The following is a 17,271-nucleotide window of genomic DNA, read 5'->3' as shown; positions in this document are numbered from 1 at the left end:
CTGGGGTATCGCTACCTACGAAGGTACGAAATACTTTTTTTACGTGGGGGGTGTTTTTTCTGAACCACAACGCTGAGGTCAGACAGTGCGCCCTGCTGCGTCACCGAAGGGGAACGCCCGGCAGTGCCTGCGCAGGTACAGCTCCAGCCTTCTTAACACCTATTTCAGAGGTCGCTTGGCTCAGGGCTGGTTGCCTCGCTGACCTCCAGTGACGGCTGCTTCCCTGCTGGCACTCAGAGAACCTGCAGCGTCAATGAACTTGCAACCATAATTAACGGTGAGTTATTGTATTTCATCTTTTCTGGAATGCAGGCACTTTCAGGAGCCTGACTGTAAGACTGACTAACTATATTTGTGCTTCTTAAAAACACATTGTTCCCACCAAATCTCTCTAAATTTGCTTCAAATGCCCATTTTTACTGATATGATAAATTGGCCCTTAAGTTTTAGAAGACAGCAAACCCCTTCCACCTGAAGGTGGAAATTTTTCAGTGAAAAGCTGAATTCAACAGCACTAAACAAACACCGAATGAAGCCCCTACCAACACTTCACGGCACAGGCAGGAGCAGTGCAAAGCTGCTTCCCAACAGGCGTCTCCTCTCTAGGAGTGACAGGAGCAGCCCAGTTTCGTTCTCCTTCCAGTCCCCTGGCTCCTCTGCTGTGCTGCCTTCTGGTTAAGAAACACATCCCCTAAGGCTTCCCATCCATTGAATGCATTTCCCTCTGTACCCTGCGCTACGGCCCGGAGCTTCAGGGAGCAGCTCCTCTGCCGCGGGGGCCGTCAGCCTTCCCGCACCGCGCGTCCAGGGGAGGGATTCACCCGGCGGCAAACGCTGTCCTGTCCTTTTGCTGAGGGTCTGTCGAGTCATACCCCCCGCCCCACCAAGCCCTTAGGCGTGACCCCTGCAGCTGGATTCGAACCACGGGTCTGGGCAGAGGCTTTCCAGCCCGTTACTGATCCAGATCAGCCCCACACGAGCTCCAGGTCACCTCAGCCGTGCACGTTGTCGCAGCTGCTCAACAGCCTGAACTGACCATCCTCTGCCGCAGCCGAGGATCACCACGGACACTATTTCACTCGCCCATCGATACAACTACTGGGCAAATGGACAAGCACAGTTTCAGCAGCCATACATTAAGGGTTTATTTATATGTTACCATAGGAACAACTATTCATGCAGCTATGAATCGTGTCTGTTGAGTGGGGTGGAAGTAGTGTAGGTGACTTTTTTTATTTCTTCTAAAAATGGCTTTCCAACCATCAAATCCTTTTGAGTGTCTCTGGTTTAGTCGGATAACTAGTGATTTTTTTTATCTGACTTGTTCTCACCTTCCATTTTCAGGTGAGGAGATGCAAAGGAGAACTAAACTTTTTTTTTATGCTAAAATGCAGAAAAATTCAAAGCAATTGATTACTTCTATGAACTTCAATATATAAATGGAAAATACTTACCATTTTTAATGACTCAGGATAAAAGTGCATAAATTATTCAAATACATATTTACCCTTTATAAATGCACCCTTAGTATGAAGTATAACTGAACTTAAGGTGTTCTAACTACAATGAAAACAGTATGTTAGAGAACCCTTTCCCTCTTAATTCGTACATTGAATCTCCAAAACAAACGCAGTACCTCGTGAAAACTCCCATTTGTTCAAACCCCTAAGTGCCACTCATTTGCCAGCAGGGTCTTTGAAACTTGCCAGTTCATCTTAGTACCTGAATATTTTAATCGAAACAAAAAACGGAAGGGGGAAAGATGAGGAGGATCAAAATTCATACATGAATTAGTGACCTGTATACCACAATGTATGTGAAAGTTTCTGATGATTTTGTTAATTGGAAAGAATCCTATACATCCTTGCACATGAATTCAGCAAGAGGGAAAAAGTGAGGAGCAATTGCAGCAGTAATAATATATCTCAAACTTATCACTACATTTTTGCATCATTTTTCTTCATTGTACAACTGGAGGAAAAAATCCAAAAAAGGGTTTAATTTCTACCTCTACATACAATAAGTTACAAGTTTATTTATTTAAATAATTGTAAAACATCTTACATTTTTTAAAGAGGTTAAACTATAAGCAAATACACACATACACCAAAGTTCCATCATTCATGTCAGTTTGTCCTAGAAATTCTTTCATGCTGGTACCCTGTTTTGTGGAATTTTTTTCTGCATAAACTAAATCGATATCTGAAAGGCTCCATAGAAAATAGAAACTTCAACTTTTTTCCCCTACAAAGTAAAACAAATTGTATCCAAAATATCAAGCTTGAATCATTTTGCCAATTTCTTTCTCCTTTTAGTATCTTACAAATCTTAGGAAGGTTTCACGTCGTTCAAGAAAGACTTTGCGTTTCCGACTCCGTCCTGCCAGCCGTTGGTCATCCTGGCTCCGGGCTGATTCTTCGCTCACAATGTTTTAGGAGTTGACGTGGTTGTGGCAGAAATATGAAACAGGTAAAAGATGCAGGCTTCTATCTTGTCCAGTCCATAAAAAATGTTCCTTTTTTTTTTATCCTGGGCCTGGCTTTCCCCCAAAAAAAGAGCTTGTAGTGCTATTTTTTTCTTTTTAGTGGTCCATCACAATAAGTAGTTTTGTGCTGTAAAAGAAAAATGAAAAAAAGAGGAAAAAAGGGAAGAGGGAGAGGAGCAAAGCTGCCTCTTCCTTACATCGGGGGAACGACAAGACCAGTCATGGCTGAAAAAGAAAATTGACAAAGATGAAATTCTGGCACATTTTTAGGGAACAGAACATAATTGAGCCCATCACCCTCCTGTGTGCTACTGCAGCAAGGGCCTGGTCTGCAGGTTAAACCAGACCGGACCTTCTGTTTCATTTACTGGTTTCAGGCCTTAGTGAGAACCAGGATGGTGAGACCGATAGTGACCCCAGCCCATGGACAGTGTGCTGTTTCACAGGGAATTCACCAAAAGCCAAGGCCCGCTGTGGTTCTTAGATGGAAAAAGGAGAGAGCGGATTAACTCAAGGCCCGGCACATGACTTTTCAGAAATGCCGAGCCATTTTGGGTGCTTATCTATCTCCTGAGAGGCGTCCTTGGAGATGGACATTGCTCAGCACCGTCCCAAACAATTCAGACGTCTCATGCTTTCTCCAGTTGAACGCTCAAAAGCCTTTGTGAAACCCAGCATGGCGCAGGGGCTTCTGCTTCCCGCCCCGCCTGCTCATCTGCTGGCAGACAGCGCTACGCTGGGAGTGAGGAAAGCCGTGCGAGCAAACGGGCGCTCGCCCCTGCGCTGCCTACGGGACCCAGCCAGAGCGTTACAAGTGCCGATTCACTGGACAATGACCAGAGCGAGGGGTGGCTGATGTAGCTTCAGCGGAAATAATGGGCCAGCCTCTTTCTCGCTTGGTTTACCCCATATGGCTGAATCGCTGTAGTCTTACCTGGCACGTTCCCAGAACACTGGGCTTATGTAAATTATTTATTAGTCACTCGCGCTGCCTTTAATTGCAGCTATATTCTTCATAACTGACAACAGCAACATTTGAAGCTGCCTGGAACTGGTGCTGTTCCCAAAGGTTTTGAGGGGTAAGTTAAGTTTATACGTATTTATATAACAAATGAGTGAGTCATATTTTCAAAGGGGCCTCAGTGCAGTGCAAGGTCCTAATCCTGCGAAGATTTATGTTCACTGAAATTTGTGGGATTATTCATGTGTTTAAAGCCCTGTCCTCTGAGAATTAATTTCACCCTTATGTTCATAGCGTTTAAAAAAACGCTTAGGGCAAGATCCTCAGCTAACATGACTCTTTTATTGGAGCTGTGTTGATTTTAAACAACTGTGGATATGGTCTATGATTTAATACAATAGGAAAAGAAATATTTTCATATTTGTAACTGACTAGGGCTAGAAGTCCCTGCCAATTTTGGCAGATAGCTGAAAAAGAAAGTGAAACCCAACAGTCTTAAGTCAAATATCCGCTTTTTTTATTTGCTTACGAGTTTGCTATTATTTTTCAAACAGGCAATTTACATAACCCTTAATAAAGTAGATAAATAATTGCATGCCTGTTTTCGGCAGGGGGGGTGGTGGAGATTTTCTGATAACACTACAGAGGCTGCTCCTTTCCTTCTCCTCACCCCCAGAACCAAGAAATGATCCTAATGAACGGTGGTGTCCCAGCCTGACCCTGGAGAGCCTTCCCCCTGTGTATTAGCCACACGCCTGCCTTCCTGTCCTCTAGAGAAGAGAACCTGATGTAAGCCCCGGATTGATGCCCTCCTCCAGATTCTGCCAGCCCGGTGGAAGAGGTAAGTGCTGCCCTCGGCTGCTCCCGCCATCCCACAGGTATCCCAGCGGAGCAGTCGGCTGAGCGCTTCCTAATCCGCTCCGGGCAAAACCAGCCAGGTTAGCTCACAGAATCTAAACTCTTTGGCTCAGGTAACCTGGCTGGGTGTGTTGCCTGAGGCAAAGAAAGCAGCACTTGCACGGGGGGCGCCTGGCGGGTCCCTGCCTGCGGTACAACCTTTTCTCCTGGCACAGCCCGAGTCAGACGCTGTTGCTGCTCAGACGGTCTGTGCGGAGCAGCAGAGCCCGGTTTGATGGGAGACACGCGGGGTCTGGTGCCAGCGTAGCTCACGCCCTGTTCCCAAGGGGGACAGGCCCTATTGGCATCAATGCTTTCTCTGATACCGTTGTTATCGACGTTATTTTCAGTTTTTTAATCAAGGAAAACCTCTTCCAGCAGATCAAAGCAAAGACCAAGCCTGAGTTTCTGCCACGTCTCTTCAAAAACACTTTAAGAACACTTTTAGATGCAGCATTTTGCAAAGTTCCTTAAATTGAAGGGGAAGTACATTTTTACTGTGTAACTAAAGATAATTACATTATCTAGCAGTCCTGGACTCAACCTGGTGATGGCAACAGCAAAACTGCCATCCGCAATCAGGAGGAGCATGTTATCAGCCCCGGGGTTCTGGTGATGCCTCTTTTGCCTCCTTTCCTTTCCTCCTGAGCAAGTCCCTGCTTTCCTCGCCTTACTTTCGCCCCCCCAGCCCAGCTCTGTTTTGTCATTCCAGGCTGTAAGCGCTCCAGAGCCGAGACAACTCCTCAGAAGTTGTTAAGATGGAACCTGCCAGTGGACAAATTCAGGTAAAACCATAATACAACACAGAAAGCACAAGCAAAGCCTAATTGTTTCACTGGCATTTCATTCTGATGTTGCAACTTCGCCTCCTCCCGCAACAAAGAACACGCAGGTTGAGGAATACTCGTTGGAATTCTCACCTGCTTCTCCCCAGCTCATCTAACCGGCTTTGCTCTGTGGTTCTCTCTCTTTTTACATGCCCTCATCTGTCCATTTCCACCCCACCTCCACTCCCCTTTGGGGCTCCACTGTCAAAAGCCTATTCCCAGCCTGTATCGCTTTTTATTGAATGTTTGTGAGGTTTGGATTAAGGTCTTACACTGCTAGCAAAGCTGTAATTATTTTTGCCTGTATTACTATATATTGAATCGATGTAACTTTTCAATAAAGGTGGTTCAATGCAGGACACTCCCTGATGAGTTGGGAATATAGAAACCACAGTCATTATCCCAGAGGGTCTTTTTTTTTTCTTGGAGGGAAATGGAAAAAGAATTAGAGATGAGCCTTATTGTATTAACCTTGACAGCTTGCAATTATCAACTGAAACACTTGATTAAAATTGTCACAAGGTTGGAGAATTTTTTTATAAATAAATAATCAAACATGGATAGTACCCAGATGCGATGGTGATAGGCACCTTTAATGGGTGTAATTAATAATGATCATAAGCCTAGTGCATACAAGTGGCCCCTGAAAACACTGTCTTGCTTTGTAGTGGAAAAGAACTCTCTGCCACTCAAACAGCCATTTGGTGGGAACTGGAAAGGGGCTCAGGGCTGCATAAACGTACCCGGGCGCACACCCCCCCCGATCCAGCTCTTCAGACCCCACTGTGCTGCTGTGTTGGGGTCTAAATTATGAGCGGTTTTAAAATCTGCTTTCTAGAGAAGATGGGTGTTGAGCATTTTCAATCATTGTCATGTAAAACGCTCGCCCTCTCCTTTGGTTTTCCTCTTTTGCCACCAAGTTTCCAGCACCCGCCAACCTTACGGCTCTTCGAGGAGGCGAACGAGGTGCTCCAGCGGTGCTGGGCTGAGCATCTGAAATGAACGTTCCTGCCCTGCAGAGCCAGAAACGTCTCTGTGTGTGAGCTGCCCTGGCTGTGGCGGTAGGTTTGCACACTGCAGGGCTCCGAGCCCTGTAAGCTGCGCTCATAAAGGTGCAACTTCCACCTGCAGGCTTCACCCTACTGGTATCTCTGGCTCCCAGCACAGCTGCCACTGGAAAATGGGCAGTTTTACTTTCAATATGAAGACCATGGAGATGTTTGTAAAACAATGCACCCGTTTATTATGATGTGACTAATCCACTGAAAATGAGAGAGAAAAGAAAGGGGTTTCAGAGGGAAACACAGCCGGAGGAAGGGCACATCATCTTTTATACTAGACTGTACGTGAACTAAATTACAGCTTCAGTGAAGGACCTGTGAAGGATGGTTCCAACTAATATGCTAAAAAGTAGCCAAAAATATTCAAGTTTTTCCTAAAGAATTTATTTTCATTTTTTCCTCCATAGGAAATTAATTTTGTTTGTTTATTTGGGGTTTTTTGGTGTTTTTTCAGCAATCCTTCTGAATTTGGATGCAAGATTCATCCACTTGTGATCATCTAACCACAGACAGGTAAGATACTTACAAATAAGCAGTGCTTTTGTCTCTTTTAGATGATAAGCAGGTGAAACCGTGTTTTATGTAACGTGTTTTCAAAAAATACAGACAAAACCTTTGACAGCTAAGAGACCGAGAAGTTAACTGGGCCTCATCTGTTGAGTTGCAGTGCGGTACTACAGCTCACCATGGTGCTAAGCTGTATGCGCTCCAAAGGCTGCCTGGAGAACTATTTTGATTTAGGTCAAGTTAATCAGGAACACCCTTAAAATGAAAATATATGTTTGCAAAGTTGTATATGCGTTAGTATCGTCACTGAGGAGCACAGGAATGTAGAGCCACTCTGCAGTTAGGTATTTTTCCAGTTATACTAGAAAGTGGCTAAGTTTTCACCTGCAAAGGAGAAATCAGTTTTGAATCTTACCCAATATCCTCTTTTTTGTGTGTGACACCTTGAATATCATCTTCTTCCATTAAAAAGGAAGATTTTTGTTTTCTCCCGTTAAAAATGGAGCTCTTGTTTAGCCTGAGTAAGTCTGTGACATATGATGAGCTACTAAAATTAACACCCCATCAAATGAAAGAGAGTTAATTGCTAGTAACGGGAGATATTTTTGTTTAGTTAAGTGTAAGCAAGAAGTTTTAAGTATCTCTTAAGGTTCTCTTTCTTTTGAAGCAGTCTGTGCCATTTACAGTCTCTGCCAATAAACTGGGGAGCAACATGTCCTCCCAATACATCAGATTTCATCAGATGACACACACATGTTTTTCCTACGTATTGCCATTGTGCCCATCTCATTTGCAGCCCTTGGCGTACTTACTCCCTGCCTGGGCCCTGGCATCGTTCTGATTCAGGCAGAAGCGTGTTGCTGAACATTCCTGGCGTGGAAAGGGCCCGGCTGTTGTTACCTGGTTGGAATTTCTGTTAAACACAGTCCTTTTAAAATGCTGTGGCTTAAGTGTTGGCCGAGCTAGGCTTCCACCTGAACAGCAGGTCGGGCACTGCCCTGGGAACCACCAGGAACACGGGTCTGGAAAGGTGAGCCAGCCGTTTCCTCTGAATCCCACCCCTCAGGCTCTTCCGAGCAACTACTCTCCTCATGACCTGTTTGCACAGCCGCTCAATGGAAGGGGCCCGGCATCCCCAGGGCTGTTGACACCCCCAACTTTGTCAGGACAAGATATTAATAATTAGGGTCTTCCACTCAAATACCTGTATTTCTTTAGGGAACAGTGCAGATGTCCCCTTTGCTAAATTGAGGCTGTTCCTGAGGGTATCAGACTTCAGTACCTTTTGGATTGGCTAGGATCCTGATGGTTAATGGAACATCTGACCTTCTGGGGCTTGCCTGCTATTCCTTGTAACTGAGCTTGCATTTTTATGTTGAGATGTGCTGAGCTGGCCAAAGGTAATCTGGGCAGTCAGCGGTCCATGCTGTTCCAGCAGTTTCCAATTTGCTTGCTTTTCCCATCAGCTGCCTTCCATCTGAGATGAGTTGATTAGGCATTTGTGTACTTATCATGCCGTGTTGCGTCACGTCACATTATATCTTCCCAGTGCCTTTTTTTAAACCAACCTTGACGTACGACATGAATGGAGCACGCAGTTGTTCTGATCAGGATCACCTGCTCTCAATTTGGGAGAGCCTATAGAAGTGACTGGTGTCCAGTATGGATTGCTGCCTGTTCTCTACCTATCACGTCCTGTTACGCTGCAGGAATGTATAGCAGATGGCAGGTGAAAGAGGTAAGCAGGACCACATGGCACGGGGGGTTAGCTGAGGGTATCCCACACGGCTTGGCTGCGTTGCGTGGCCCAAAGCTGAAAGCCAGGGGATATGCAAGTGTCATGCTTAGCTCATACTTTGGAGTTCAGTGAATTTCTACCAGCTGTCCTACTGTCCCCAGCAGCTTTTAAGTGTCACCAAGGCTTTCCTCCCAAAATACATTTGTGGAAAAAAGTCTCCAGCAGTACTGTAAACTGCCTGGAATAATGGGAATGCTGAGCTGAGGATGAAGCTTGTACAGCTGCTTCTGTTTAGACTAGTTTTAATCCAGGCTTAAACACTGCTGTGGTTAACATTCATGGACGCTGTATTCTAGATTTTCATTGCTGCTTGTAAGTAGAGCCGCACACCCTGAGGAGCTGACAGTATTGCTACTATTCTCATTGCAACAGGATGCAGTCCAGAGGGCGGAGACTGTATCACCAGGGAACTTTTGCCTTTAAACAAAAGATGTAGCCAAGGTACCTTGCAAACACCGCGTTAAAGCTCAAAAAAATCCCTGTTAGGGAGATGTTTTCCCTGTATTGCAGGTGGGGAAATTGAGAGGTAATGCCAAAACGCAGGCTCCTGGGAAGGAGCCTGCACATACTCAGTGCTTGCTGTGTGCTTTTGCACCAGTATTCACTGATGCCCAAGTCTGATAAATAAGTAAGAAAATAAATAATTACCAGCACATCTATTCTTAGTTTACAGCACAGGCGATGGCAGAGCAGAGGAGATTAACAACCTCCCATTGCTGCAGCCCAGTAAGTCCATTCAAGAAGCCTCTTTGGGACCCTCCTGTTGACTTTGTGGCCACATCTGTCTGTCAGCACTGTGGGAACACTCGTTTGGACATCAGGCTGGGTGTACCTGGATCCCTTCCAAAGCATGTGCTCCCCAGCTTGCATCGATTTAAATATTTCAGTTGGAAAGAAGAATGTGCATCTATGGCTGAAATAGTTAAACAGGTACGAAACAAACCTGGGCCAGACGTGTTTGACTCCGCAAAGCAACGACTACCTGTGCTGTGAGTCACATCTGTTCTTGCTCGCTGTTGCAGTCTGACTGACAAGTCCCCTTGTACTGGGTACTGTATCTGCTGAGAACTTATTTAAATAACAGTGGTAGCGTGTGACTGTATGTGTGCATCAGGGTGCTGATGTACAAGGAGATATCCCACAGAGAAAGGGATCTGGATAATAACTTTTGTATCAGTTTATCCACGCCCAAGTCGCTGCATCTCTGTGTGCGTAAGCTCTTTCAGTAAGTAATCGTGACCTGAGCTGGTAGATTGATCCTGAACACCTTGAGAGTGGACTTTGGTCAGTAAAAATGCATGGATGTGAGGACTGGGTTTTCAGCTTTAGAGATTTTATGTGATACTTAATATTAAAGTTCCACTTTTAGAATCTCTTATGGATTGATTACTAATTTATGGATTGGGTAAGATATGTTGCATGAATAGCACCAAAGTCTCTTGTACTTTACCTGTTTACAAAGGGGTTAAAAAAGAGATGAAACTCTTGCTAAGCAGAGTCTTGAGCAGACAGGACAGACATGGTAGGTCAAGAAAAAGTATTAAATAGAAAGTCGGTGCTTTTTGTTTCTGGGAGACAGAAAAAGCCAGATCAATCCGAGTGGTTTTCTCACTGAACTGATTTGTGGTTAGCACCGCCTTAGGTACCTTCGTAACAATTAGGCCTTGTCAACACAGCAGTGAGACAAGTGTAACTCAAAGCAGACTTAAATCTATTCCGAATGCACTGATTTGTCTTTAGGTTACAGCACTGTCCAACTGGCTTAAGCTAAACAAGCAAACTATTTTCAAGCTGATGTGCCCTCCCAGTTAAATGTTTAACTAAGTTTAAAATTACATTACTTTGGAACTGTTCCCTTAAACAGCTAAACCCTCTCATTTTTTATAAAAATGCAGTGAAATCAATACATCCCTTCGCTGGCTGATACAGAGACAACTCCCACCCCGCCCCCTGAAAATAAAAAAAAAAGAAAGGTAGGTAGTTAACTGCAGCCCAGGTAGTGGCAATGACTCTTTAGACACCGTGATCATACAAAACATGAACAAAGACAAACCAATATCTAAAGAGTTTCGAGAAAGAGCTACAACTGTTGGGCCAACAAAACTTTCTGTACCTATAGTTCCAAAAATTGCTGCAAATCCTTCATCTCCTTTAAACAGAGTGGAAAAGAACTTCTCTTTCCTGTCACCATGATACCTGTGCATGTGCATGGGTAGATCAATGTCTCTCATTAACGGGGAGAAGATGACCTTAGAGAAGCAGAGTTTCACGTAATTAGGGCAGGGGAAGAAGCTGTTTCAGAATTCTGTAAGTTAGCTTTTAAAAATGTAATTGTTTTTGTTCGACACACTTAGAATTTCCTTATTATATAAAATAATCAGAGTTTCTCTAAGTCCCTGTGGCCTGGCTAAGGATTTATAATGCGCCCAAATCAACAGGTGCGGTTTGTAGGGCTCATTTTAGAATTACCACTGGCTCTTGGCATGGCTGAATTCCCAGAGTTGTGCTTTCTATGGTATCTCTAGTGAAGTCTGAAGGAGCCACATGACTTCTCAGGCCCTATAAAGGCTTTTTTTATGGAGACTTGGAGGGTATTTATGTGCCGCATGCCCCCCCACAGGCTGTTAAAAGAAAGAATTTAGTACAGGTTTCCATTCTTATCTTAATACTCACATTTGTTTTGCAGATCACCTTTAAAAAGGCTGTAAATGTACTACAGGGCTCAATTCCCGGTATGAGCCTAAACCTTGCAGCAGGTTTCAGGACAGGGGCTGTTATGCACAGAGCTGTGTATTAACTCGGCAGGGCAGACGGTTGTTTTACAGGCCCCTGAAGCCTCAGGAGGAGTCATTCCTCACAAAAGAGCCGGTACTGAAATGCAGTGTGGGTCAAATCCTTCTTGGTATAAATGAGTGTCTGTCCCCTGTTGTTTTAAAGCCAAACAGACACGGCTTGGAGCAGGGCTTTAATCCAGCTGGATTGGTCAGATTTTCACTACCGAGCCCTGCAGTATCAGCGTAATGGCATTCAGACGATTACTGTGTCAACCCAGGCTAACAGGGTGCTTTATGTGCGGGCTGAGTCTTAACTGAACCTCTCTTACCTCTAAACCCATTGCCGTTGCCACTAGAGCAGGCGGGAGAAGGAGACCCTTGGGGTCTGATGACAGGAGCAAAGGCACTCTTCTGTTTGACAGCAGGAAAGACGGAAGAGGAGAACGGAAGGATGGAAGAAGTGCTGGAGGAGCCAACTGTTGGACTTGAAGACATTACTGCAAAAGAGAAAAGTGAATGCTCATCAGAAATGCAAGTACAGAAGTTTGGTGACTCTGCTTAAAATGTCTGCCTTCTGGGTGCTCGTTCTGCTTCTTAAAGAAGATCTCGTTCTCACACGGACTCAGCTGTTCACAGTAAGTCTGAAGGAGAGAGGTAGTTACATGGAATAGTTCAGAAAAGAGAGTGCTTAATTCTTTTAAAATGAAGGGTACGGCTATCAGAAAACAGTAAGTCATCACGGGAGGGAGCGAGTCAATACAAACAACCCTGTCCACTCACAGTCTGTGCTCTGGAAATCGGGAAGGCCGGTTCTTCCTCTGCCCTCCTCAGCTTTTTAAACATGAACATTTCCTTGGCTGGAGTTGAGAGGGAGTGTGTTAAGCTGTTGCTTGGATTTTAATCTAAACTGGCTTCTTTTAAAAGAAGTATCTTGCAAGAAAAAGTCCCATTATATGTCCAATAGCTTGTTACGCAACTGTTTGCTCACCTTCCTAGGTACAAATTACCATATTTCATGTGGGTTCACGGGGATCCCCAAGTCTCGTGGAAGTGTTAGTTTGAAACCAAAGTAATAATACACTGCAGACCCCGTCCTTTCCTCACTGATGCCAATGGCAAAGCTCCAGAAGAGGGAAAGTATCAAAAGTACCTGAAAACCCTTTGAGTTGCACCTTGGCCTTAAATTACAGCTCAAACTGTGAGGATGGAGTTTAGCAGGTTTCAGACCAGCAAAGGAGCCTTCGTTGTCCCTGCAAAATGGGTCTGTCCTCACACAGGTGATGTGATGTAAATAAAATAATATTTGTGGGATACCAGGTGTTTTCTGGAAAGGCAGGATCCTGACATGATCAGGAGCTACATCCTCCGGGAGCGATGGTGTAGGTAAGTAATTACAGAACAGATCAATAGTAAATAGCTGTTCAACTGTTCATCCCTTTACATATATGTGTTACCCACGCAGTTACACTAACTTCCAAACTTAATTCCATCATCGTTATATTTCTGGTTATCACGGAGATTTAGTTTCACAGGAAATGAATCCACCATTCAGCTCTCGGTTATTGATAAACATTATTTTAGAGTGGCTTTTACACAGGATTCAGATCTATTCCGATCTGTCCATTCTACACTAAAAGTGATGGCTACTTGCTTAATCATCTGAAGGTGCAAACTGCACCTCATTTCTCACTGCGGCCTTTGCCACTTAGGAATCTGTGTAATGATAAAAGTGAAGGAAACACAAGTAGGATTCAATATTCCTCTCTTCTTCTTGAGAAATGGGAACATCTTCTAAATTTTCTAAACTAAAAAATACCAGAACACAAATCAGAACCTTTTACCCAAACCTTCACTAAACCTCGAGAACTTCTCTTGGAAGACATCACTTGCTGTGTTTCAGAAGCGGGAAATTAAGTAAAGCAGGAGTGAGAATCAAACAGAAAAGCAGCAAAGCACTTACATCCGTAGGGGGATCCTGTTGGCGAGCCGTTAATGAACCCAGGGGAGCCTGGAACGCCCAGGTTTGACATGGGGACGTTGCTGTAGCCGTTCATACTGTTGCTGGAAGTGCTGTAGTTGGACTGCTGCGGGGTGGAACTGGATGAGTAACCTCGGGGCGAGATGCTGCTCGTGTTACGGATGTAACCTAAAACAAAGCCAACGCATTTCGAAGCACGTCAATGGATCTTTGGCTTAAAACTTTCTGCTGCATAGGCCCTGCTTAAATAAAGTAATGACTTATTTAAATCCACATTAATTAAAACATTTAAGCAAGTACCATTAAATTCAGCGGGTTTTATGCACGAGCTTTCAAGTTAAGAAAGACTGAGTTTTAAAACAATGGGGGAAACTAACTTTTTGAAGGGCACTGATGTGTAAGTTCGTTCCTCATCAGATTTGATTTGTTAAAAGTTGAAATTTGTTCTAAGGCCTGGAAAAAAATGCACGTGCTTATCTTTTTCTGAGGTAGAATTTATAATAAAGGTGGTATTTTCTACAATTTTAGGGAGGAGGTTATACTTTTCAAATTATTGATAAATTGCAAATAAAGCAAGTATGTTACTAAGGGGAAATTATAAACCATATATTGTTTGCAGCTTGACTTCAACGACACTCTGCTTGGGAGAAAGAATAAACTGGGTAAGTAAAAATCAGGTGTTTTTTTTTTAAAAAAAATCACAAATATTTGAGAACCAAAATTCAGCCTCTTTTTTTCTCCAAAAAGAGGCTTGAAGGACACCACAGCTATGAGCATGAAGGTACAAGGCTACTACAGCTGCAAAAGGTTTTTTCCATGGAAAAGGTTTCATTAGAAAGTGATCCAATAGCTACTTTAAAAGGGGGTTACCGTGTAGATATCAAGTCAGGTTATTTCTGCCCATTTATATTATGAAGTTCTAATTCAGGGCAGGTAAGACCTTATTAGAAAAACAAGCAAAATTATCTACATGATGATTTTTAATGGGGCATATGTAACACTGACTTCATGTGACGTGGGTTTACTGACGTAGAGTGTTACACACAGATCTTCCTGCAGTCAGCCACAGACTGCACGTTACTGGAACCCAGTGCTGAACATCAAAATATTTAAGACTCAGAAAATGTCCAAAGTTGATGTTGCTCCCATGATGTATTGCTGTTTATATATCATTTTATGGCATGTTTTCCTAACAATCAATAAAATATCTGGAGTAAATGAAATACATACAACATAGGCAACTTGGTAAAATTAACGCTGAAGAAGCAGCCTTAAAAAAACAGAAGAAAACTCCCCACCTCTTTGACTGTGAGAGGGTTTTTTCAGTCACTGTCCTTGTCTTTTATGAAAACAGAGATATAATAACACCACCAACAAAGAAGATATTGAGGGGAGCAGGGAGAGAATTCAGGGTTAAGTTGGTATAAAAACCTACTCAAAAATTATTTCAGCCATAGCTAATCTGTTGACTGGAACCTGGTGCAGAACATAGTGCCACCCAGAATGGCAGCACATGTCCCTTTCCAGAGCTGACGGTTTAAAGCCCCCTTTCTGTGCATAAGCTGGGCAGGTAGAGAAGTTGAGGAACCACTGAGGGAGCAACTGTGGTTGACATCGTTGTCTAAATTAACGCCGTACTGCTGCAACGCTTACCTTGGTTGTTCCCCTGTGTTGACTCTGAAATGCTGACTCCCAACTGGCTGCCGTAGGAGTTGATTCCCATCATACTGCTGTGAGCAGGGGAGCTGGACAGTGCAGGGATCTGCGCGGGGTTCCTCGGTACGCTGTAGAGAGCTTCCGCGATGTCTGCGGCCCGTTTCAGAATGATGTCCTGCGGAAGGAAAGGCACAAGTTCAGCAGCGTGCTTGGAGACGTCTTCTGGTGTCTGCTGCTGGACCCGAGCACCCAGCTGAGCGCCGTCATGCTGACCTGGTTGTTATGGGGCGTTCCATAGAGGGCTTCAACGAGGTCGGCGGCTCGTTTCAACAGCATTTCCTGCAGGATGAGCAGAGGCATAACGCTGATGTTCCAACCGAAAAGGATTTCGGCGCAAATAAAACCGTGGGCCAGCGTTTTCCGAAGCGACCAGCGTTTGTGCGTGGTCATTCCGAACACTGGCCCCCTTCAAGAGCCGCTATTCGCTGCTTCTCTGCCAACCGGGCCCCCGGAGCAGCCCCCCCCCCGCCCCGGGCCGGGCCCGCCGCTCCCGGAGCTCTCCGTAGTCCTGAACCCGCCTCGGGGACGCCGGTCCCGGCCGGCGCCACCCGAACCAGGGACCCGGCTCCCTCCTGAGCGCCAACACAGGCTCTTGCACAGCCACGCGATCAATCTGCCCATCCATTTATATGTTCCCTCTCTCGGTAACCAAACCAAACCAAACACCTGAGCTCTCTTATGCTCCCGCTGGGTGTAGGAAATAAATTACTCGGTGTACTGTCTGAACACAACAGCCTTCCACCATGCAGAGGTGATAACCGGTACTTCTGGTACTACACTAACGTCTCGGAACGTAGACATTAACGCCTCTGTCACTGTGCTGGGCACCAACGCAGTGTGCACTGGTAACAGATACATCACGTCCCGACTTGGTGCCCCACACGCATCCTGTAGTTGTTGCTACAGAAAAAGCTGAGCTTTACATGTTTTTTTACAAAACAATTCCCTTAAGGTTAGACCTCTGCAAACAAATCCTGTACGTCTGTCGCGTTTCATTTAGCTTCAGAGATTTGCCAATATGGATAAATGCAAAGGACCATGAATATGAACTGGGACGATGTCTGCTCTGGATTCTCATTGTAGCAGCAAAAGAAGTTGACAGTGTTTGAGCTCTGACAGATAAAAATCACTCATAGTTGTGGGTCCCACATGATCACAGCCTTGCTTGGCCTACAACTAACTGGTGGTCTTGTGCTCTGATGTCATTATCCTTTAAGATACAATTTTGTCTCTTTGAGGAGTTAGAAGTGAAAGAACATATTTAGTGGGCTCAGTGAAATGCTTAAAAATATTTTACCTTAGCTAATCTTTCGGGGTCACCAGGATGTCTTGGGATGACCTTCTGCAGTCTTTGGAAACCATAATCTATGGTAGGTTCATTTAAAGCTGAAAGGAAAACAGAAACAAACCACCATATTGTATGAGTATATCCATCTATCTATCTTTGTAGGACTCCATTACCCAAGAAAGACAGAACACCTCTCCTTGGCTGGGCTCCTCGCTGGCGTACACGGCCGACTGCCCAGGCGAGCCCTGGTCGCTGTGTGTAGGACAGGCTGAGCAGTAAAAGCTGAGCTTTACAAGAACTTCTGCACGAGGATCCCTGATCTCTTTTCAAAGATAATACTTACTCTACCGCTAAGAAAGCTGGGACACACAAGCTGTTGATGTCAGACCACGTTATACAGACCAGGTCCCCTGACTCCTGGTACCCCAACTCTGCCCATTTAATCATACAGATGCCTCTGCCATTATCTGTGTAACAAACTGTGCTGCCCCTGGACAATCCCACAGCGCGTCTGCAATTTGTTAAAGAATTCGTGCCACCTTTCTGCTTACAGCTAAGCCTTCAATGAGCTCTCTGCCTTCGTGCACGTGCGGACGCACCCTACGCCTGCTCGTGCTGGCGGGTGCAGCTGAACTGACCGTACATGCTCATCTCCTGCCAGGGTTCCCCAAAAGGCATTCAGAGGCAGATGTGTTGATGCAAATAACAAAAGTTACCTGAACGCTGTGTGCTATTTGCAAAACTTCTAACTGAAAATACTCCAAAGGGCCACACTGGTGAGTTTGGGTTACTCAGTAAGGGAACAAAAAAATCATGATTTCTGCATTTGAAACTGCTCTGGTTTCCACTGCTGACTTCTCACCATCTATCAAAGGCTGAGTGAATAATTTGAAAGATACAGCAGGGAAGCACTGTCACGGTCTCCTTTGAGAATGAGCGTATTTACTCTGGACAAGACTGACCACGGCAGTAACAGAGC

At 44.7% G+C, this 17,271-nt stretch overlaps 1 protein-coding gene across 11 annotated transcripts in view; it reads right to left on the bottom strand.

Annotated features, from left to right (window-relative positions):
* Positions 1 to 2,678: 2,678 nt before the first annotated feature.
* Positions 2,679 to 17,271, bottom strand: part of EBF2 (EBF transcription factor 2) — a 141,868-nt gene continuing 127,275 nt past the window's right edge. For 4 of the 11 annotated variants that reach the window (XM_086477226.1, XM_086477216.1, XM_086477220.1 and 1 more), the window contains 6 exons: positions 16,302 to 16,390; positions 15,218 to 15,283; positions 14,942 to 15,119; positions 13,271 to 13,456; positions 11,640 to 11,807; positions 2,679 to 2,710 (listed from right to left, as the gene is read on the bottom strand). In XM_086477226.1, coding sequence (XP_086333352.1) covers positions 2,679 to 2,710; positions 11,640 to 11,807; positions 13,271 to 13,456; positions 14,942 to 15,119; positions 15,218 to 15,283; positions 16,302 to 16,390 — 719 coding nt within the window. Of the gene's footprint in view, positions 2,711 to 11,639; positions 11,808 to 13,270; positions 13,457 to 14,719; positions 14,723 to 14,941; positions 15,120 to 15,217; positions 15,284 to 16,301; positions 16,391 to 17,271 lie in introns of all 11 variants that reach the window. The other 7 variants (XM_086477218.1, XM_086477215.1, XM_086477219.1 and 4 more) reach the window with 3 other exon arrangements.

Source organism: Leptosomus discolor, chromosome 23 (assembly GCF_034619465.1).
Source record: "Leptosomus discolor isolate bLepDis1 chromosome 23, bLepDis1.hap2, whole genome shotgun sequence".
NCBI classification, from domain to species: Eukaryota; Metazoa; Chordata; class Aves; order Leptosomiformes; family Leptosomidae; genus Leptosomus; species Leptosomus discolor.
The sequence above is the reverse complement of the archived record's forward strand: the minus strand, read 5'-3'. Positions and strand labels throughout refer to the sequence as shown.